Genomic DNA, 24,103 nt, shown 5'->3' with positions numbered 1-24,103 from the left:
ACGTCACATCGCGGATACGGTCCCTGAATCTCATAACACCTTGGTTCGTCCTTGCCGGCGGCTTGAGATCTCATCGCAGCTAAAAAAAAAAAACAACAAAAATTATTCACTCGGACATACAATCTATGATTATGACTTCATAGAGACAAAACCCAACAACATGCCAGAATAAGAGAAGCAGAAACATAGAAACACAAACCGGACAGGGCGAGGAGGAGGAGGGTAAAGAAGAGCTTGCAAGAGAGCTTCGCCATCCCTTAATGGAAGAAGATATATATGTGATGGAATCAGATGAAGATCAATTGTATGAGGGATTTGTTTTATAGTAGCTTAATGAGGGAGTGTGATCTTGCTAATAAATTATAATTAGCCACAAAATTTTTCCCATATATGTGAGATAAGGTAGTTGGCAGCTTATAAGCTGTGAAAAAGGATGAGAACAATATAAATTATGGTAGTTTGTTATTTAATGATTTTTATTTTTTCGTATTTTTTTATTAAATTTAATTTGAAAGCTAAACTTATAAATTACAAGATATTTTATATAAATAAATTAAATTAATATTTTTAAAAATTTACAAGATATTTTATATAAATTAAATTGATATTTTAAAATTTATAATATTATATTGATAAAAGAAAAGAAAAAATGAAAAAAAAAAAGAGAAAAGAAACAAAAGCTCTAAAATAAACTTCAATTTTAAACTTATTTTTTTTAATAGAGCATTTGTCCACAGCTTATATCTCTAATTATTTACCATATTAATGCTGAGATTTTTGGCATATTATTTACACCGGCAGATTATTGCCAATTTTGTAAAATTATACTTCAACTAATGACTGTCAAGTAGAATTTTTTTAATTAGTAGGTGTTTTTTATAATTTTTTTAAACGTTAATAATATTTCCATGAAATTGAATCAAGTTGAGTGGAGAGACAACATATTCCCTAATGAAAACATCATTTCTTTTCCTTGTATGTAAGAGAGCATAACAAAGAAAGCAGCTTAAAAACGATCGGCTTTCCATGTTATCATTGCGTGTTAGCACAGAAAAATGTTAAATTACTTAAATTTCAAACTCTCCATCTCAATCCTTGGAGGCCAAAAAGCCCCAAATCTGAAAAACCAACAATCATTCTCAAAGGTAATCAGGTCCGGGCAAGGGGGAAAAATTATCAAGCCAATAAATTTTGTTTCCAAATAATTTAAAGAAAAAAAAACACAACACTAAGAGTTAAATTATCTGATTTAAGTGGCCATATACATCTTAAGACTAGTTGGCTGCTCCAAAAACATTATTTATCCTCTGACTACGCCTCATCCCTTGAATTAGTTTATAAGCTTAATCCGCAATTTTTTTTCCTTCTCATTCTTCATTTATAACAAAAACAACACTATCTATTCCTATTAATCGAATTTACCATCAAGTTAGTGTGCTCTGAACGTAGTCCATCGCTTTCTGTTTCACATATTCAACCTGTTTTTCATCACCGCTAGACTTCTCAAACTCGAGATACTTCTTGAACAAGAACTGCACATGCAGTCAATGAAGCACCATGTATAAGGCTTAAAAGATGCAAGGAAGTTATAAAATCTTACATCTTGAAGTGAATTGAACAAAAGATACATACTTTCATCTTTTTAGGAGGAAGGCTCAGGCTAATCGCCCTCTCAAACAGTGCACGAATTACATCCACATCTCCAAGTCGGATCTCCTGTCAGATTTTGATGCAAAAGATGTTAAGGATGAAAAATGGAAGAATTATCTAACTAAAGATAAGTTCGAGGACATGGTTCTACTTGATCAAGATAAATGCTCCACAAGTCCGTTCTCTTTGGGTACTCCCGCAATATTCCTTCAAGCAAGGATCGTCCTCTTTCTGGAACTCCACATTTGAACTCCAAAATAGCTGTCTGTGAGATGAACTTAATATGCTTATGACGGGGAAGACTCAATAAAGCACGTTGTACAACAGATTGAACTCTATCTTGCTGTTGTGTCAGAAGACTCCGCACCCGCCTTAACCAAACCTACATTTCATACATTAAAAAATCTTAAAGCTCCAATATTGACCCAAAAGTTCCAAAATACTGAATTAGATTTCTTGTTTCAAAAGTAAAAAAACAAACAAACACTATGACAGAACATGACATACCTTGCATGAATGTTTGAATTTCTTGATCATTTTGTCAAGAAGCTCATCAGCAAACTTGTTTTGGCCAGTTCTTTCATACATTCCCAAGAGTGCCAGATGGATCTTTTTAGGATCACAGCACTGCAATGCTCTATTGAACACTTTCATAATAGCTTCCTAAAGAAAAACAAAACTATTAAAACTCCTAGACTCAGAAAAGGATTTGCTGGAATGATTCCACCAATTCCACATGATCTGCACCATTGAATGCATTGGGTGTGGTGTTGTCAAATACAATGCATGGTTGCATTTGATGGTGGAGATCAGGTGGAATGATTCCAGCCCCCCATCCACCCAGACTCCCAGTTCACTCTACAATGCTAATGAATATCAAAAAAGCTACAACTACAATAATTTCTCACTACCTCTGGAGGATTTCCAAATTCATTTTCCAAATTGAAATAAGCCACCCAAATGTTAAGCTTCTCATTCTCTTCTCGAACGTTTATCGTCCTCAGGGCCCTTGCAAAACCAAAAAGGAAGGCCAGAATATAATTTTAATTGCACAAGGATGCCAATACTACTCAAATACTCTTGCATTTAAAAATAAGAGTATTCTTATGTGCTGCTCAATGGGAAGTTGATTGGTGACTTTTTTCTCCATTCACATTTCAGTTTTAGCACCTTACCCACAGAAAAATTGATAGAGACACTATTAACATGTATAATTTAGACATAAACCAATACACAGAACCACAAAACTTCAGTATCTCCCTAGTCTGATCTCAAAGCAAGACATTGAAATTATTAATACATATGAGCAGATGCAAGAAGTTCATCAGAATTTCAAGAGTCTTAAATATCTTTAAAAATTACTGAGTTTTGAAATTTTCAAAATCTGAAACTATATCTGTTTACTCATTACCATTATCCTTTTTGTGCAGAGATTTATTTCATCAATACTTGCTGGATATCTTAGAAGAGTTGTTTGAGTACAATTAACCATGTTCTTTGTTAACAAGAAGGTTTGTGTAGAACTAGATTAATAAACAGTAGCAGATGAGCATCAATTTTTCGGATAGTAGAAAGGCAGGACTCCATATCCCCAATGGAATACCTTTCAGCAATAGAACGAGCTTTCTCAACATCAGCCAAAGAGAGTACAAAGGCCATGTACTTCATCCAAACCAAACTGCTATTAGGAGAGCTTCTAACCAGTTTCTCATGATCATCAGCAGTTGTCGGGACATTTTTTTCCAACAGTCTTTCTTCAGCAGCTCTGATTTCTTGCTCCCTGAACCGATATTGCCAAAATAAACAGTAAAATATGGGCAAAAGAAAATTCCACATACTTTAATGACAGAAACAAAAGGCAATTGTGCAACTGCAAAGTAACCTCTCTTCCTTCGCTTTTTTCTTTGCTTGTCTTCTCTCCTTCCCATCTACTGTATCAATATGCCCTTGGTTTTGACTAGCTACAATATGCACATCTGAGTCTTCAATGTCATCAAGTATGACCTCAAGTGGACGAATGAAAGACCTTGATTCTGCTTGTGCAAGAACTGTGCATTCTTCATTTCCATCTATACCCATAATCTGAATCTCAGGTGAGCTGCTGCGGGTATGCATTAAAGACTCAACATCTCCGTCTTCAACAGAGCCATTGCCTTTGTCAAATTCTTGTTCAGATGAATGGATTTCACTACTGTCCCTCAAATATGAACTTTTTATTCCAAGAGAGATCCGACGTCTTTCCTCATCCACCTAAGACGATATTCAGAAGTAGAAGAAAATAAGGCCCAACTCTGTAAGTCACCCAAGTTTTGGAAATCATGAGGTGGAAACCCCCGCCCCCCGTGGGGCCCGCACACAGACACAGCAGGATAGATAGAGATGTAAATAGATAAAATGACCATCAAGATAATATGGTCGAAATTTCAAATGCTAAAATTCTGAGTTGCTAACTGAAGAAGCCAGATAATAACCATGGCGAACTCTACTCTATAAGACTAAATTTAGAAAGGTATGAAAAAAGTAAAATAAAAAAAGTGTATTTAAAAATTCTAAAATGATTTACTATTCAATATGGGATTCATATAAATATTGCAATTATACCAAATATGGTACTAGTGAGAAAGTAATTGACTTTCACCAATAGCTCGCCAAAATAAAATCTTTTTTACCTTCAAAATCTTGGCCGTAACTTTCTCCCCTGATCTATATTTTGCTTCCAGATTGTCGATGTGTTCATCTGAAATTTCAGACACATGGCATAACCCAACCTTGCAAGATAAGAGTGTAAAATTTCAATACCTCACTTGGAACACATCTTACCAAAATAAAATCCTTTTAACACATTGACACCATATGTTTTCTTTATTGAAAGATTATACGAAAAATCTAAAATCTTTCAAACCCCAAGTAACTGAAATCAAACATAAGACTTGATTTAGAAATCTGTATTGCATTACAACAAAGGGCTGAGAATGGGGTTTGAACTTGGGCTGAGTACACGAACCCAAGTCACATTAATTACCAGAAATGATGTCTTGCAACAAGTCTTTATTCCTTACCATGCTTGTATTGTCAATTGTTATAAACAATCCATATGACTCCACCCGCCTAATCCTGCCAGAAATGATGTCCCCCACATGTACGCAACTTAAATCATTAATTTCAGATTTCGATGCACTGCTACCATTCAATGTCTTCAATGTAACTTCAACACGATTTGACAACGGTTCTACGGAAATTACCCTGCAGTCAAAATTTCAGTATTGAGTTTTTCTCTTAGGGATTCAGGTAGCCAACCACAAATTGTTTGGGATAAAGGCTTGATGATGATGATGTTGCACTTCACAATCCCTAAATGACATTTTCAGCCCTAAGGATGGTAAAAATGAACTTACCTGCCAGTAACAAGTTTCCCAACAGGAAATTCTTTTTCAAGATCCTCAATATATCCGTCTGATAAATTCGAGAGGAGAATTTTGGCATCAAGCTTCCGTGAAAGTAAAATGAAGCATCCTTTTGAGGTAATACTCTTAACATAACCCTGCAAAAAGAGAGAAGTTATGTTCCTAATTACGTTTTTCAAATCCAAAATGAAAAAAACTAGAGGTCAGCATACAACAAAAGGGAAACCAAACTAAATAGACCATTGATTCTACCACCATAATTATTGCAATCTATATCAATCAAGCTTCACAAGATCACAATTAATCAGTCCATTAATGTGCCATGGAAGCTATGGAACAAAGTATTTATCTGATAGCTGTAGCATAGCATTATCTGATGACAACGTAGTGAAGATATCATCTTGAGGAAATATTCGTGACAATATAAAAGAATAACAAGGGAAGCAATACGAAAAAACCCGACTTCACAGGTGGGTGTTGCAATATTCTAATCAACACTTGTTCCCGGAAGTTTTCAGCCATGGAGCACTCTGAAATCATAGTTACAACGAATTTGGTATTCAGTCTTCTCAATGCATCAAAAATTTCAGAAACTAATTCATTTTATAAATTTTTTACCATCAGGATTAACAAAAAAAATTCATCCACCATAATTGTCAATGTGGTAGAGATTTCTTAAGACCATCGAAGACTACTCAAGTCGTAGAAAACAATATCTATGAAAAAAAATAAAAATGGTCCAAGACATAATCTAGTCAATGTAATGGCAAAACACAATGGACATGATTGACCTATCCGGGACAAAAGATTAGTGTGACAAAACCAAAGCTTCAAAATTACTACTCAAAAAACACAATCAAGATACACAAACTCCCATCTACGACTTGTTAATGATGAAGACAAAACATGGAAAACAAGGTACAAGAATAAAGACAGTAGCATGCAATGAAAAATTGGAGAAGCCGGTCTTTATCTATAATTACCTGTATTATTGTATTGGGATGAAGATCATCTATCTTTTCCAAATGTTTGAAGGGAGTATCTCTGCATATCATAAGCCACCGACACATATTCATAAGAGTCTGTACATGACATAACAGATTACTCACAGAAAAGTACAATAATAGTTTTCTTTAACAGTAGCTAATAGAACGAATGCTTTTGCAACTGAAAGAAGCAAAGAGGGTGCAGATTTACTTATCAAAATATGAACATGTAAAGAAAATCGTATTGAAATTTTCAACTAGCTAAGGTCACTCAATTAACTAGAACAATGACTTGGTAGACGTTAATATATCACAAAAATCCAGGAACATATCCTATGTGGAACCTGTCCAGGGTTGTACACAAATGAACTCCTTCCTCCACCACAAGAAAGGGGGAAAAGGAAATAGGAAGCTAAAGCATTGATGCCTCAAAATATTAGTAAATCAATGTGATTATAAAAAAAAACTAAGACCAGAAAAATCTGTTAATAAAAATTGTAATGAAACTATGAAAAACCTCAACCTTGTTCAAATTCGGCAAAATGGTACTTTTCATCCCTCAACTATTGGTCGGGTTTCATTTTCGTCCCTTAACCTTTTTTTTTTCTCCCTTTTTCGTCCCCCAACTATGGGAAAGTACCCCGTTTGTCCCTCAAATAAATCCGACGACGGAAAATCCAAGTACAAAAATGGTACTTTCGAATAGTTGAGGGACGAAAATGGGAGAAAAAAAAGCTTAGGGACGAAAACGAAACTCACCTTATAGTTGAGGGACAAAAAGTACATTTTCGCCGTTCAAATTCATAAAATGTTCTAAAACATAAATAACAAAACTATAATAGAAATTATATTCACACCAAAAGATGAACACAAATTTATGAGCAACATATGAATTAGATTATCTGGGTAATAATCCAAAATTCAGGACTTACACGTGGTCGGGCAAGTCATTCTTGTTCTGACTGAGCATGCCATCTAGAGATAAACGTAATGACAGGTCAATGTGAACAGTGCTCTTGACTGTTCGACTTATTTCCAGAACCTTGCACTTTACAAATTGTCCCTCATGATATCCAGATAATGGGTCTGACACCCATGAGTCTTTAAGTTCAGTGAAGTGGATCCTACCATGCAAATGAGGACCAATTTGGACAATCAATCCTCCAACACCAGGAAGTATTTTCAAAATTCTGCCACCCACGATATCTCCTTCATGAATATGAGAAGTATTCTGCTCATTGAAAACATTATTGTTTGGAACATCCACCTTAGAATCTTCACCACCTAAAGGTCCACCAGAGACACCACATACAGGACGAAGAACCAACCGGAGTAGCTTCTTCTCTATGTTGAAATTTAGAACATGGCCAGAAACAGCCTTTCCAACATAAAAGCGCTTCTGGAATTCTTGAAGTTCAGTAGGTTCAAATGAACTGTCAAGAATATTCAACTGTCCCTTAACATGTCGAGATACCGTTAACCAGGCCCATTCATTGTCCACTTTATATACATAACCACTGACACATTCTCCAGCCAAAAACTTCAACTTCTCATCCATAAGCTCGTCCTCCAGATCATAGGATCCTGTATACGATTGCAGTTTAGATTATGAAGGAAAAAACATAACATCCACAAGTGAAAAAGGTTGGCCCAAGTTACAAGAAAAATGTCGTATACAGCAACTTAAAGGCATTTGGATTGCCATGGTTCGCAAGGTTTGTTCTGAGTCTTCTGATGTACATGCCCAAGCACTACTCTAGCATACTCACGAGATTACAAGATAGGACCACTGGTTAATGCATGGGAGCACTTGCAATGGTGTTATTTTGTCTGGACCAACAAATATGTATGGGGTTTTGTGTTTTGCTGATGTGGTTGTATTGGGTTTTGTGTTTTGCTGATGTGGCTATATTAGGAGATGTGTTTTATATTGAAAGATTGTGTTTTGGTGTAGTTTTATTGGGGACAACATGGAGGGCATGAGAATTTGTTGGCCACCATGTTGGGTGGGAAGGAAAATGTATAGGAATTTGTGTTTTGTTGATGTGGTTATATTGGGAGATGTGTTTTGTTAATGTGGTTGTATTGAGAGACGTGTTTGCCTTGACTTTTTATGTAATAGAAGTGGGACCCAATATAAATTTTTGCTGGGCTAGCAAATTAACACTACTGAAGTTGCTCTAACAACCTCCTGATGGCGTGAGAATTAAACAAGGGTGGAAAAAAAGAAAGAAAGAGGGGAATAAAAGTGATGACATTAGAAGAAAAAACAGTCTATATAGCAACTCAAAACCATCTAGCGACTACTAAGACAATTTTTGGGATGTTAAATTCGAGAGAGTTCAAACCAAGTAACATTTACAATAGGACAGTTTACCAAGAAGTGATTTTGGTTAATCGGATCAATAAAGAAAACTCCACAGGAAGCAATTACCTGTAAGCATTTTTGGTCTGACGGATAACTCCCATAGGTAACTCCTCTTATTATCCGACTGATTAGCCTTTGCAAGAATTCTTGCAGTCACTGTTTGCCCAACCCGGAAGTTACTAAATGGATCTTCCAATGCATTACCATCATTTACCTGTCCACGAGACATGTTAAAGTCATAAAATTAATAATAATGAAAAGGCAATCAGGTATTCGAAGATTTTTCCAGAATAGTTTCCAAAAGTAAAATCAAGATAATCAGGAAAATCACCTCTGTTATATGAATCCTCCCATGGAAACCAATTCCAAATTTCAATCTCAGTTCAAGAGGCTTAATTTCAGTTATCTGGAAGCCCATAACAAAATGAACACACAAAGTTGAGTATTGCCTGGTACAAGCACTAAGGTATTCTAAACAGCAATGCCAAGAAAAATATTATCAAAGCTATACACCTCTGCCTGAACCAACGATCCCACACAATAGCTAGACTTCTTTTTGGCCTTCTTCAAACTGGATGTCTCGGTCGCTTCACTAATGGAATTAAGGAGTAAAAGCAACCTCCCTGAACTTGAAGGGTTTGGCAGGGCCATAACAGTTGCAGTTACACTGGAAAAAGTAAACAGAATTCAGTTGCATCCCCATTTGTAAGGACAATGCTAGAGACCCGCAAAAGTACCCCAAATCTATGTGGCATTAAAATAGCCATTGATTAAAAACACACATGTAGGGCCCATTACACATCCAACACTCCACATTAAATGGGGGTCTTTTGGGGGTGATATTTTGGGGGTCTCAAGCATTATCCCATTTGTAAATCATATAATTAGTAAATAATTACAAGTAATATTAAGCCATAACACGCTAACAGATTACACATAACGAACATTTGAAGGCTAGCTGCACACTGCCTTCGAGAAAAATGGGCACAAAAGCAAATATAGTAAACAACGTAAACCTAGTAACTACAAAGGAGATGCAGAGAAGACACCATGATCTCCAGACGTAAACATACTAGGGAAAAAATTAACATGTGCAGCACAGATAATAACCTAAACACCAAAAAAAATGCTCACCTCTGTCCATTTTGAAACTGTTTATGAGGAAATGTTTGAATGTTGAAGTCGAATACGGAGGCATAACCAATCGCATAGTCATACTCAGGTATTGAAAGAACCTGATTTCAGAAGATTTTGAGGTTAAGATTACATCTTACGTCGGACTCTTGCAAAAAGATAATAATAAAAGACTAAATAATAAGAAATTGCCAAGCAATAAAAGATATAATCACAATGACAAAAACAGGAGAAGAACTTGCCAAGTATTTCTCTTTCACAATCTCTACAATTGCATTTACAGTCTGATGCACCTCCAATTCCTTGGATGCCTCTCTCTTACGTTTCTGATATCATGGAAAAAGTATAAATTAGTGGCAAATATAATGTGCACAAATAGAATCACATATAATCCCCATTTATCATCATCATGAAAGCCATTTCCCCAAATAGTTTGTATCCAGGGTGCCTGGACTTTCTTACTATTTCAGGTACCTAAATTGTGCTGCTCAAGCACTGCTTTTCAAAATTTTCTAAGTTTTTCAAATATTAAAAACATTCAAAAAATCATATTTGAATTGTCTTGTGAGAACTTCAGGAACACCAAGGGGCTACAGCAACAGGAACCCATTCAAATATTTTGGAGTTGGCTGCATGAATCCATAAGAGAAATTGGTTTAAATACACCACGAGAATTCACTTTTGTCATAACTTTCTCTCTAGATCTGTACCCTCCATTAATCCAATTGAACAGAACCTGCATCCATGTCTTTTTAAGGTCCATTTCTCCTCTTTTTACTACTTGCTACCGGAATTTTCACACCTTTTCTCACTGATGCAGCACTATTTTTATGTTCTAATTCTATGGGTCCATACCATCTTAGACGAGTTTCTCGCATTGTCTTCGATCGGCACTACCCCCACCACCCTAGATCGAATGGTCTTGTTTCCTATCCTATCCTTCTGTTGCCACACATCTAACGCAAAAGTTCTCAACATTTATTAAGAGGAGAGATAAAGCATCAACAAAACTGCTGATGAAGCCGTGGAGAAGAAGAGAACAGGACATAACCAGTGCAACCTCATCTCAAAACCAATATTTCTCCAAACATCTCATGAATCCTTAAGATTTCATAACAACCACATGCTTTCAACAGACTTAACCAGTAAAGCAATAAAGCTTTCAGAAACATCATTAGTCAGATTCCAATCACTCTTATTAGTTCAAACCAATGCTTATGCACAGATTCTGTACTCTTTCATTTATTGCCACAATCTCCATTATCCTTTTCTTTCAGAAGATTTCATTTGTCAAAAACTACACTTCAAATTTCAATCATTCTTTTCAGTTCAAACCAGGGTTAATACACAGATTTTGCCGTCTTTCATTTATTGTGACAATTTCTATTATCCTTCTTAAACAGTAAGCACATGCTCACAGATTACTCAAACCTGGCCTATATCACCAACAAAGTGGCATAGCAAGAAATCAAAGAGATGGCAAACCACAGGTTATTAACTGCGACCTTACCTTATCCTGTCAGACCTTGGTCCACGCATACGACAGAGATAAACGATGCATACATAGGCAATGGGATAAAAGGAAAATATTAAGAACATTACAGAAGAAGGGAAAACGTTTAACCTTCTTCTCAGACCGGCTGTCAGACATTCCTCCTCCGGATTTATCAAAAAACTCTGGCTTCAGAGATAAATCAACCAGAAATTCTGCCTTGGCAATATCAAGAACCACAGCTCGAACAAGAGAGCCTTTTTCCACAGCAGTTCCACCTACTGCAAAGATTAAATTTGATCGTAGGTTAAACAACTCAATAATAATAACTCCTCAACCAATAACCAAACTAGAGCGGAAAAGGACCTTACATTGATAATGTGTAATAAAACCAAAAACATCATTGTACTTTTCAAAGCTGACGACAACTCCAAATTCCTTTGCCTCCTGAATTTTGCCCTCAATGACACTACCAACATCAAATCCTCTGACCCACTTCAATTCAGATCTTTTGGAGTCAGAAGACTGCAGCCTAGCAATCTGGATTAAGAAAACCAAAAAAAAAAAGTTGTAAAGTAAGAACATCTGTTATCCGATTATCATGCAAAATCCCTATGGTGAAGTAATTGGATATGTAGTTTATTTGTAAACACAGAAAATATGATCAGTTACAAACTTCAAAGGAAAAAAAAAAGCAAAACCCTATAAGCAATCAGCAGCATTAGAATATGGAAAACTAAAATGCACTTTTCAGTTATAAGGCACAAAGCCAGTGACCCAATGGGTAGCATAAACTGTAATAATTTCAATAACAAGATTACAGAGAAGTTTTATCACAGTCGCAAAACACGTAACAACAACACCCGACTATACACAGAAAGCGAATTCCATTAAGAAAATAAACACCACATCTACTCAATATGGTACTGACATTACCTTCTCCTCCAACAGAAAGAATTCTTGAAGGAAGGATGCATCTGCTGATGAGCAACATGACTGCTTTAAAGAAAGTGTTATTCTACCTGTTTCATTATTAACCTGGAGGAAAAAAAAATGAAAGAGTGAATAACTGATCGCATGTTCAGAAGTATCAGTCTCAGATAGTTCACCAACATCAAGAATATTAGCTCGAACAGATTGTCCGATGTGAAAGGCCTCGAAAAGAGAAGATCGTTGGTCATTCATAGCCTACAAAAGAAAGAGGGGAAAACAGAATAAATATGACTGAACACAAAAGAAAGTATTTTCTCTAATAAGATAAACCCACCTTGCTTTTAGGGGAGAATCCGGTTAAACGCCCAAGGAAGCGGACGAAGCAGCCAGTTTCAATTATGTTACAGATATAACCCTGGCGTGCACAAAATAAATTCTTTTTTTAAGTGAAAGTAGTCACGCAGAACCCTTTTTTTAGAAAGTAGACATAACCTTTAAATCATTGACAAAACAAAAGTGAAAGTAAAATTATCTCACAAAAGTAGTTTTTTTTCTTTTCTTTAAATGAAAAAGCTTCGCAACCAGTTATTTGAACACAAATCCCAGAATACATACATGGATCACTGACTGAGGACGAATCTGACTGGGATCCGAAGGAATATCTTGAGCCGAGTTGACCAAAGAATATTTTGCAGAGAGTATCAAATTGTTGCTCTCAATATCTATGCAAACGCGAAAAATGAACAATGAAAATAGCATTTACTAATGCCAGTTATTGCTAAATAGTGCTTCCAAAATATAAACAGCAGATTCATCACCAAAAAAACTTCAAAGGCTACCCATAAAAGAAAACAAAACGATGTTTTCATATTAATACCAAAATGAAACATCCAAACTCTATAATGGTGCGTTATTAAGGTCAGGTCAAGAAGAGATTCTTACTTCTAAAAGTAGTATCTATGATAGACGGAGGCTTCTCAAAGTAAAGCAGCACATGTAGGAGTCAAGACCCTCTTGTACTGATTTATGTTCAGAAAGAAAATAACTAAAAATATTTAATGCAAATTTCATAGTTCACCCGATCAAAGGTTACTATTCATATTGCTGGTTTGGATAGAACCAGGACAAACTAGAAGTCTTTTATTGACTAGTAAATAATAACAAACTAATTCTACTTGCGTTCTTCAGCTCATCACAATATTGCATATCAGTTCATCAATTAAGACACAGATTTTATGCCTCCAAGGTAAAGAACACACCTTATGCTTCAGGAAAATATTAATAGCTCAAGAATAGTAGAAAGCCAAGCTCGTTGCTCGCCGTGAATTTTGAGGGGGCAAATCAGGGGTTTTGTCGATTCAAAATAATACTTTTTAGTTAAGATAAAATGGGAAAATCTCAATCAAAAGTGAAGATTACAATTAAGATTGGGTGCTCAATACTTCATTTCTCTGTTAATCTAATACAAACATAAAGTATAAAATGTGGCAACATATTTTATTTCTTAGAACATAATGTCGAGACAAGGAAGAAATGGAAAACCAAATCCTGACAGATCTGTTTTATGAACCCAAGCATTATACATGCACCATTATGGAATCATATACTCAAAATCATTGAAAAGAAAGTATGATAAAATACCTAATACCAACAGCTGATCGAACTCATATCCAGGTTTCAAAACTGACTTTATAGAAGTAGCAAGTTCTGCACAATGAAAAGTGCAACTACGTAAACACTAAAAAAAATCATAAATTTGATGGGGAAGAAGAAGAATAGAATTCTTTCGAGATTTTTTTTATTATGATGAACGGAAAAGCGAAAGACTTTATTAGAAAAATAAAGTATATACCAAGATGATCTGACAGATGTTCAGTTGAGATTGAACCCTTCAACCGACCCTCTGAACTAACACATACAATTACTGCAGAAGGGGTCACCTTGTCAACAACACCTGAAACAAGACTACCCAACTTGACCGCATCATCTTCGGAAACCCTGTAAATTGAACACTCAAATATATCACCACCAGTTTTTCATCAAAAAGGCCAAAGACAAAAGATATAGAAAATTTTGACAAAATTTTGAACCTCTACTCACATAGAAAAAGAGAATTCAAACAATCTAAGCTTGGTGGGCCGAAAATAATTCCCTACTATTACCCATGACAAGCTATCATTATCTCCACTTCAAAGAGTGAGGAACAGTATATGCATGGCAAACTTTTCTTAAACAGATGTAAGATCTCTCATATGGCAATGATGCAATCAGCCTCATGCATTTTAGAGTAAGTATAATTGGTAGCATAGTCTGGATTTACATGGCAACTTACGATTTTCAGCTAGCTGTAAAACGAATATGCAAGAAGGAAACATAAACACATCAACCAAATCATTTAAAATTTTAATGAAATGCAAACCTTGTAGGCTTCATTAAGAAACTGAGGGTGATCCGCCTCGAAGCAGGAATGGAACTCAGTATTCTGCATTTGACGACTTGTCCAACATGATACATTGAACTCGGCTCTGACCCTGGGTCTAATCCGAGTTCAGATCTGATTTACAAATATGATCAATCAATAAGCAAATATGGGATCAGCCAAAAAGTGAATATAATAGGAAACAAAAACTAATGCGATCCATTAACCAATTTCTTCCCATCCCAAAAGGAAGGAAGGTAAAACCAACACTTTTATGAAGAGAAACAATAAACACAACCATAAAAACCAGAAATTGCACTTGTTTGCATTTTCACTCACTTAATCGAAAAAAGAACTTGAAGAGGACAAAACAGCATTTGTCAGCATATCCATTACAAGTTACTTACATTCTGTTCATAGGATAACAAACATAAATATTGTAGTAATTATTCCTTGCCAGACATCTCCATTAAAATATTTCATGACATCTACCGATCAATGCTAACACTACGCAAAGTCAGAGTGCCTACAGTTCAACATTTATTTACGGCAGAAGGAGTGCTGAAAGGCTCCACAAGAAATAGAAGGACGAAAAAGCACTGAATAAGATGTCACAATAAAAGCACAGGTTTCACATAAAAGGCTAAAGGAGATCACCAAAAGAAAATTGGAGACTTGCCTGGGAGCAAATCCTTGGACTCCATTGTAGAAGTGGACAAAACAGCCATGCTTTTCAATCTTTGTAATCCAACCATGCGTTCTCAGTGCTTCAGTTGCATCAGTATATGAACCCAAGATCCCAAGTTTTGATTTTACCTGCCAAAGCATCAACCGACAGTATATGAATCAAGAATCTACCAAGTTTTACACACTAGTGACACCACAATGACCACATAAGCTAATACTAGTTTAGAACACAAATATTTTATTAATAGGACAAACATGTGGGGCTCCTACTTCAAAGAGACAACAGTCGATTCTCCTCCATAAGTGCTACTCATGGATATTCAAATACTTCAGAAACCAATCATACACCAGTTCAGCGTAAGTATCAAGGCTTCAAGTTATAAACTATTAGCACGAGTGGAAATCAAACAACTCCAGTACCGAAAATATAGTAGTTCGAGGCAGTATGAAATTTATAAAAAACTACTCAATCAATTGGATCACATTGGCTTAAAACATACACATACAGAAAGATGAAAATCTGAGCATAAGTAAGCCACTGATTGGAAACTGAAATCTATACAGAACATAGTAACATACAAGTGTTTTCTTATGTGTTACAGCAACTGGATCACATTGGCTGTACATACAGAAAGAGGAAAATCTGAAATAAGTAAGCCACTGATTGGAAACTGAAATCTATACAGAACATACAAGTGTTTTCTTATGTGTTACAGTTATTCTCTTGGACTTGCATCCCAGCACGCGGAACATGAGTTCAGCTCCAATCTGCACAACAATGCAGGAAAAAACAAAGGAAAAAAAAAAAACTTAGAGCTTCAAAACAAGCATTACGTTAAAGAGTCAACAAGATAAGCACATATGCTTCAACCAAAATTTTACACACTGCCCAAAAGGCAAAGGTAGTTAGGAGGTTACCTTAAATTTTTTTCCAGGCTTTGCAATTTCAAATTCAGACATATGTCGGAGCGGACAAAGTGCCTTTACACCACCAGGAAATTGCACAATAGCTCCAAAGCTGTCAACAGCTGTGATTTTAGCCCTAACCAACATCCCAGGCTTCACATCAGAGTGGGTGAACACTGGTCCTTCAAAAGCACTGGCCTAATTAATAGAAAACGGCAGACCATCAGATAAAAAACTCATAACAAGTACATCTAATGTCATTAAAGGAAACACCTGATTTACAAAATAAAGATGCTTAATAATAGAATAAATTATGCAACAGAGTTGACGAAACCTAAAACGAGATCAGTTTCATTTCATTGTTCAAATCAACAATGGCAAATTTAATTGAAAAATTGTTTGATTGTATTAAGTATCGGTCTTCTCAGCACTGTAACAATTTTTTCTTCACGATATCTGCATAGCCCCCTTGTAATTTTTACCTGCACCTCCTCAAAGGTCATGCAACATCTTGTCGTCTCCTACAATTGTGTTTTCCCTTTTTATTCTATTTTTTTATCCGGTAAAAGAGATTCTGTTTAGTCGAAGAACTAAAGCTAGAGGCAAAGACCGTCCCTAACTCCTAAGTCATACTTGGGCAAGTGATGAAGAAATGACATCTTGCCAAAAGTCCACCCAATAGAGAGCAACTGAAGTCCCATCAGCTCCTTCCCTAGCCAGATACTAGTTTCCACATTGACTGGAGATTTCGCACTTCAAACTAAACAGCATACCATCACCAACGATAAATCAGTGCACACATCAATAAACCAGTACCTTTGGAGTCGAAAGAAGCTAGTATTTTCTAGGTAAACATAAAATTTCAATAAAAACTTCTGACCATTGATGTCAAACAATGAATGTATATTATCTACAACTAAAGAAATACGCCAAGCAACCTTCAAAACCCCTGTAGCAAGCCCTTCCAAGTGCCTAAACCCAAGAATTCGAACACGAACATTACTCCCTTCCTTAAACTTTTTCTCAAGCTTCTTGACTTCCTCTTCAGCCACATCAGATATCTGCAGGGGATGTAATCTACCACAACCTGAGTAAAGTATCTAAATAATCAAGCTGAACTAGTGGTAAAGACACAAAATATACGTACGCTAACATAAGCCGGAGTTGACACTGGTGTAGAAGGAATCTCAAGCAGAAGACCTGATCCTCTATCTACCCTGACAACTTTTGAATGGTCATAAATATCTCCTATCTTAACAAGCTGCAAAAGAACCCAGAATATTAGTACAGAATAAGAATAGGGCAATATATAATGACTCGACATGCTCATAAAAAAGCAGCTACACCTAACCGACTAAAAGAATATCTCAGTAGAAATATAAGAAACATTGACCAGGGTGCATGCATACCCCTTTGTTTGTGAGGGTGTGGAGAGAGACAGAGAGTCTCAACTAGGCGAAAAATTAAGAGAGTGAAGGGGGCGGGGATGCTTAGTCAAATAAAAATGGGTGATATCATGATTATTACTCACAAAAGGTCCACCAATAAAAGGACAACTAGTTACGTACTAAAATACAAAGCGATGGCATAGTGCTCGCCAGAAACCAAAGTCCAAGCAGCAAAAAACACCTTTAGATTGATGATGCAAAACAAGATTCACCTCTGATTTCTCACTCTTTTTTTCTTTTCTTTTTTCACAAGAGCAAAGCACACAGAATCTTCATGAGTGAGTAACAATTAACAACTTACTGAAGGAGAAGCCCTATTATGAACAAGATGTGGATTCAGGGTCAAAGCAACAGCTCTTGTCAAGGGATCAACAAATAATATCCGAGCATTGACCTAAACCAAAATATTAGACATTTTTATTAATAAAGAAAAAGGACAGCAACATTCAGAGGCAATTGTGGTTGGCTAAAATTTGTGCTTGGAAATAAAGACGTTCAAGCATGTCCAGCGCCATTGACAAGATAGAAAGTAAACAAAACAAAAACACCAGAACAAGGAGCAGACTGTGCAAGCAAGTAATAAGTGACAAAAAAACCATCACCATCCATCGTTCTTCTATTTCAATCTGTGATGGTTACCAGCATGGCAGCATATAATCTTTGCTTCATGATGTCTTAATGTAATGAAATTCGCATAGAAAGATAAGAAGGGTATAAAATTTAAACCAACTCACCAATCACACACTCAAAAAATTTGGAGAAAATAATCTATGAAAACAAAATATAAATTGTTTTATCGTGAAAACAAAGTATTCAACGACACATTCCCTCATGATGCCTTAATGGAATGAAATACCAAAAGAAGAACAAGAAGGGTGAATAAAACTTAAACCATCTCATCAATCTTCTATTTTGAATATTTAGAGGAAATTTTTTTTAATGAAGACAAATCGTTTTAGTAAGAAAGCAATGTTTCAACTATGAAGAGAAGTTTCTAGTGATTTTTAAGAGAAATTTTATCCCGTTTTCGATTACAGTTTCTAAAACAAACTATTTTGCTTTTCATTCTATTTTTAGAAACTTGGAAACAATTTCCAAACTGGCTTACTCCATGAGGATGAAATTTAAGAAGTATATGATCAGAAAATTGTATGCATATCACTCCCTAAAAACCAAGCATTTTCTATTGTTTCAATACTAGTTAGCAGGAGACTAATCTGTATCATTAAGGGCTTGAGTAGAGATTACTGAGATTAATTGCAAACTGATAATTTTCAGCGCATACCTTTTTATTTTTAATGTAATCAACCTTCCAATTTGAGCTAGGTACGGTATTTTGTAAATGAAACATATCAACCTGTAACACCCAAAAACATAAACAGTGGGTTAGGAGAACAGTCCCCAATTTCAAAGCCATAAAATTTATTAAATTACCCTAAAATAAACCAGTTTTTACATAATTGATAATTCACTGATATGACATGTTACAATTAGTTCTCATGGCAGGAACATAGTGAACTTACAGTTCCAGTAAAGTAAGTAAGGAATGATAACATTATCCCATTTTCAAGGGTTGACTGTACGCGTGCATTAACCATCATGCCCGGGACAAGAAGATCAATTGAAATGCCCTTAAGATCCTTTGTCTGTTAAGCATTGAGCAATAAGATGTTAAAACAGAAACAAAAATGCAAGGGAAAATAGTTAAAAAGGCAAGAGATGCCAAACAACATACAACAGATTTAGACACTGTTTCTGGATCAGAACTCAGATAAACAACTTTCCGAGTTTTATCAATTTGTCTAACAACTCCTTGCAAAAGTTTCCCAGTCTTCACTTCAACCCCCTTGCTATCTGCAGTTAGCAAAAACATGGAGGTCAGCAAAAACCATAAAAAATAAAGAAAGCAATAGACATAATTTTTCAGATGCAATACAAATGGCATAATAAACATCGTGTCAATACAGCCAACAGACAAAGAGACTCATAATGGGTCCTATCTGAAATGGAAAACATGACAGTACGAACGCCAATAGAGACTAACATAGTAACATAGCATCAGGAAATTCAAATAACAACTCAGGTAGTTACCTAAATAGTCTTTTTTTCACAGGGCTTGTTGGGTTTCTGAGATTTTTAAGTGGATGCATGACAATTGAATAAATCCCTAAACCCTAAATTCCCAAGAATCTGATATCAACAGAACTCTTGGGAGTCCCCTCCAAGAGTTTAATGACCTATGTCAATACAGGAAGATAAAAAAGAACATTCTATAGCACCTAACACAAAAGTTCTTGCAAATGGACTTTCTGTAGTATAATTGAAATTACCCTAGAGTTCAATCATCTTCCATAAGTCATTCAAGAACCATAACAAATTGGGTTAACTAGATTCAGATAAAACTCTTTAAAAGCTTCTGGGCAAATTATTATGTCAAGTATGGGACATCAAGAGGCTGCTTGTGGTGGAAAAAATCCTTCCTCCTCTTGGAGTATTTTCTGGAAGAAAAAGATAATGTACCTTACAAAGGATAAAATGTATTTAAATGTATAACTGCTTTCTTCAGTCAGGGTGACTCCTACATCATTTAATGCACATTCAGTTGAAAGGACAAGTGGTTAAAGCAGAATGAAAGGAAGAGAGTTTGTCTTCGATAATGTGGGAGTACTCTCTATAAAGAGACAATTACCAGTCTGAAAGGGGGATATGCTATGTTCTTAACCCTTGTGCATTAATACGTCAATGACTCCCAACCAAAAGAGGGGACATGTATATAGAGATATTGAGGTTCTGATTTCCACAGTGGTCTCAGTAGGGTACTTGTGCATGCTACTCTAATTCGAATAAGTGTTGTAAACACCAAATTTATTATATTCCAAAACTAAATCAGAAGAGAGTCAAAAATAGAAGCCCACCAAATAAGCAGCACACAGTTAACATAATGGCTAAACCATTATAGGTCTCGAAGTACAAGTACATAAAAAAGTATAACTAACAAGAAATTTCACTGATAGATACCAGCTTGGCTGTTCTTCGGAAGAAACCCCATAAAAGAAGGTGGTCCAAAGTGAAGTATGTAACCATGATCTTCAACACTTCTAACATATGCTGTAAGGACCTGTATATTGAACAAAAGAGAAGATATGTAAAGGTCAAAAAAAATCAGAAAGCCGAAATAATAAATGTTTCAAAGGAAGGATGGGTTTGAAACCAGTTGCTGGCTACATCTACATAGGCACTTCAATAACAAAATAAGCAAAATTTTGAAATGCCTAAATGCAGCAGACAACTAGATATCACATTTTGTAAGTAGATATGTCATTAATGAAAATGAAGATAATTAAAAGAAAGTCATGATAATAAGAAAAAATATATATGGAAATACACAAAAAAATGAAATTACAAGTTATTATAATCTACAAAGATCAACCCTACATAACTTATATTAAAGTGCCTTGAACCAAAACTTGCAAGATGGCAAACGAAACAACAGCTGATGCACAAGACCCACGTAGTGGAGGCAATATCTTGGGAAGGAAAACATGTGCAATTTCATTGGCAAAACAGAACTCCTAGTTTGATTTGAAACCTTGAGTAAAATTTTACTCAGATTTACATATATGTCATGGTTTTATATGAACTCATCCACAAGCACATAGGTTAAGACCAGGCATGTTCAAACACTCACCAAGAACCAAGAAACAGACATCAGAATCCAGATTACTGCCAGCAGGATAATTACAAAATATAGAATGGCCCTGCCTATACAAGAAATTTGAAGTAGTAGTCCAATCCAAAAAGATAAGCCACGGACATGAGACCACCACTAGTTCAGCAGTTGTCTCCTCACCACCCAGATCTGAAGCAAGGGTTCAAATCTTCATTCCCAATAAGTTTAAGAGAGAGAGAGAGATGGACACATGACATGACAATGCACCACATGTTTTTTAAAGAACATGAAAGCTCTCCAAGGTCAGGTGTGAATCATCCCAATAAACCACTAGTATCAGTTAAATCCAAAATGCAACTTCAGAGATTCGAGCCTAGACGTCCAAGGTATCCCAGTTCCAACATTCCCTTCCATTACCACTAGGTTACCCTTGTTAGGCGTGATGATGCACCAAATATGAACAACAAACATATGCACAAGAATCAGGATGTAAAAGTCAAATGATGCCCTGTGCAGATGCATGAGCTCGAACCTCAAGATCAGCCCCGAAACACAGGAGGCATCTAGTTAGCAGACTGCATCCAATCAAGCCCATCCGAGAGGACCAATTGTTGTTAGCCGCCTTGATTCTATTTATTTTTAACACAAAGTAACTAAGCACTTATCACATCAATCATTTGCAACTTTTTCCCCCAATTCTGGAGGATTGAGGGAGTTTGAAAACCCATCCAATGCAGGGTTTAAAGAAAACCCCAAAAGCCTGCAACCAACCACAAGCCACACCTCAAGGAGAAATTCTCAATGCGAAATTAAGTTAATATCTAGCCAGGTGATACCAAAATCCTTTTGAATAAATTGACATGGGCCATATGCACCTACTGATTTAATTTTTACCAGGCTATTCAATTCATTCAATTCTGACCATCATTCAAAGATGAGTCTTCAATGAGATTGTCAGGTTAGATGATCAAAAAAAATCCTAGAGTCCCCATCTGTGTCGTCAACAATGAAATCTACGCACTGAGATATGTCAGAAAACTTGAACTTTGGATACTAATTTCAGGGAGATAACAGTTTGGCGTCTAACGAACCTTCGACAATAGAATTTCTACATCATTCAAAAAAAATATGTTTTTATCTATGTTATCACCCAACACATAATAACATCATCCGATGGGGGCATGGGGCAATGACTTAGATAAAACTTAAAAGGAATGCTTTCCTCCTGCTTAGAAAAAAGGGACTGATTTCCTCACTTGGTATGCATCCGTAAATTTTTATCTAGCATAGCGTAAAAAATTCAACATATGTGATCGACTAAGTTTCTGTCCTTAATTTCTAGAAAATTCATTATGTCATGACAAAACAAATATGTTGAAACGTTCACTGATATTATACATTTAAGTTAACATACCATTCCTTCTTGAATTGCATCCAAGGTGAAGCCTTTGTGCAACAAAGAGAGACGCAAAGAAAGCCAGATCTTCCGTTTCCCATTTTCTTTCTTGTCATCATCCACTTGCAGCACAGTGCAAGAAACAAGCTGCCCAACATGGAATATGTCTGGAAATACACTACCTTCACTCTCCTGATAAGGAGGAAAAATAAAATACAATTAGAAAAGAAAACATGCATAGACTATTGATTATTGAACACCACAAAGAGACTATAAGTGGAAATATAGGAATGGTAATTAAAGAAACAAAATGGTTGGCATACAAAAACCAAAATAGACTCCAAGTTGAAGGCTACCTCAATTTCATCATCTACGACAGGATCAAGTGCATCAGTTGTACGAACTAATCCACGCAAGCCTCCTGGAAGACTAATTACAAGGTCCTTCTCATTCACCTCAGCAACAACTCCCCAAAGCTTCATCCCAGGAGAAATATTCTGGGCACAAATATAAGGCACTAGGAGCATAAGCAATCAAATATCCAGGCATTTGAATACCTTCTCCAGTATGATTGATGTATAAATTTATAAATGTCAAATATACTCATTGGACAAACAAGCTTCTTTTGAATGCACAGAAGGAAGTCATCACAAACATTGGAAAGATGACTTAAGGTGGCAAAAACGATAGAACAGTAGCATAAGAGCGGGAAAAACATTGGCTTGTTACGAGTAGGCAAAGATATTGTATATACTACTTTGAAATAAAATCCTACTATAGAGGTTTAGCTAAATTATGTGTCAGAAAAGCTTAAACGTGATTTATGTGTCAATAGTTTGAACCTTAAAAAACTATTCAAACTAAAAAAAATCTCTCATAAATTGAAGATCAATTTGTACTTTCTATACCTTCAGAGTTATCTTATTAGCAAATCTAGGTAGTTTTCCAGTGATACCATTGCCGAAAAGCGAGCCCAGGTCATCTCCTGGAGATGCAGTCTTCTTCTGAATCTTCATCCTCTTGTTCTTCTTCGACTTATTTGACTCAGCCCCAAATTCTGCATCAACTTCTGCATGAATCTCCTCACATTCACGTTGGCTCAAGGAACTGCCCCTGCCTGGAAATAAAGAACAATCAGTAAATCAAACAAACATGCATAGCACAGAAAATCAATCAAAGAGAACATAGAAGCGATAGGAAAAACCTCTAGGAAAGTCAGGAACGTCGTCTTCAAACTGCAATGCCATCGCCTTAGATTGAACGGAATCGTTTCTTTCCTTACTTGGTTTGAAGGCCTTCTTGGAAGACTTGTTGAACTTACGACCACCGTCTGTGGAGTTTCTCTTCTGAGATTTCTTAGAAGGCGCGGCCATTATTGCTCACCGAAACAAGGAAAGAAGAGGAGGGTTTAAAGTAGGTTTAAGTCGGCAGTCGCAGTCTCGCAGAGCAATCCGAGCGGGGCTGGGGAACGAAATAGTTCCGTTGGACGAACAAACAGGGTTTAAGGACTGCGGGGTGTTTGTTTATTAGGGCTTGTTCGGTTGGGCCCATCTTATATTGACGAATTCGGACTCAGAGATGGACATGCAGCTATTAATTGTTGGGCCCAA

General features: G+C 36.0%; 1 protein-coding gene across 1 annotated transcript; it reads right to left on the bottom strand.

Moving 5' to 3' along the window:
• Positions 1-1,173: 1,173 nt before the first annotated feature.
• On the bottom strand, positions 1,174-23,991 carry LOC120012891 (rRNA biogenesis protein RRP5). Its single transcript, XM_038864440.1, has 40 exons — positions 23,698-23,991; positions 23,402-23,610; positions 22,850-22,990; positions 22,512-22,685; positions 20,446-20,545; positions 19,163-19,281; positions 18,951-19,073; positions 18,713-18,784; positions 17,729-17,821; positions 17,127-17,240; positions 16,918-17,040; positions 15,992-16,177; positions 15,767-15,841; positions 15,066-15,202; positions 14,387-14,521; positions 13,820-13,965; positions 13,609-13,674; positions 12,583-12,689; positions 12,302-12,382; positions 12,148-12,222; positions 11,971-12,072; positions 11,406-11,574; positions 11,167-11,315; positions 9,785-9,868; positions 9,543-9,643; positions 8,922-9,075; positions 8,740-8,814; positions 8,475-8,622; positions 6,973-7,624; positions 6,038-6,098; positions 5,046-5,191; positions 4,710-4,893; positions 4,320-4,418; positions 3,533-3,900; positions 3,254-3,430; positions 2,562-2,658; positions 2,158-2,313; positions 1,802-2,032; positions 1,633-1,716; positions 1,174-1,532 (listed from the first exon to the last, which is right to left on the bottom strand). The coding sequence occupies exons 1-40, from the start codon at positions 23,864-23,866 to the stop codon at positions 1,425-1,427; spliced, it is 5,790 nt and encodes a 1,929-aa protein (XP_038720368.1). The 5' UTR covers positions 23,867-23,991; the 3' UTR covers positions 1,174-1,424.
• Positions 23,992-24,103: the final 112 nt, after the last annotated feature.

Source organism: Tripterygium wilfordii, chromosome 13, assembly GCF_013401445.1.
Source record: "Tripterygium wilfordii isolate XIE 37 chromosome 13, ASM1340144v1, whole genome shotgun sequence".
NCBI lineage: Eukaryota > Viridiplantae > Streptophyta > Magnoliopsida > Celastrales > Celastraceae > Tripterygium > Tripterygium wilfordii.
Note: the sequence above shows the minus strand (reverse complement) of the source record. Positions and strands in the feature narration are given on the sequence as shown.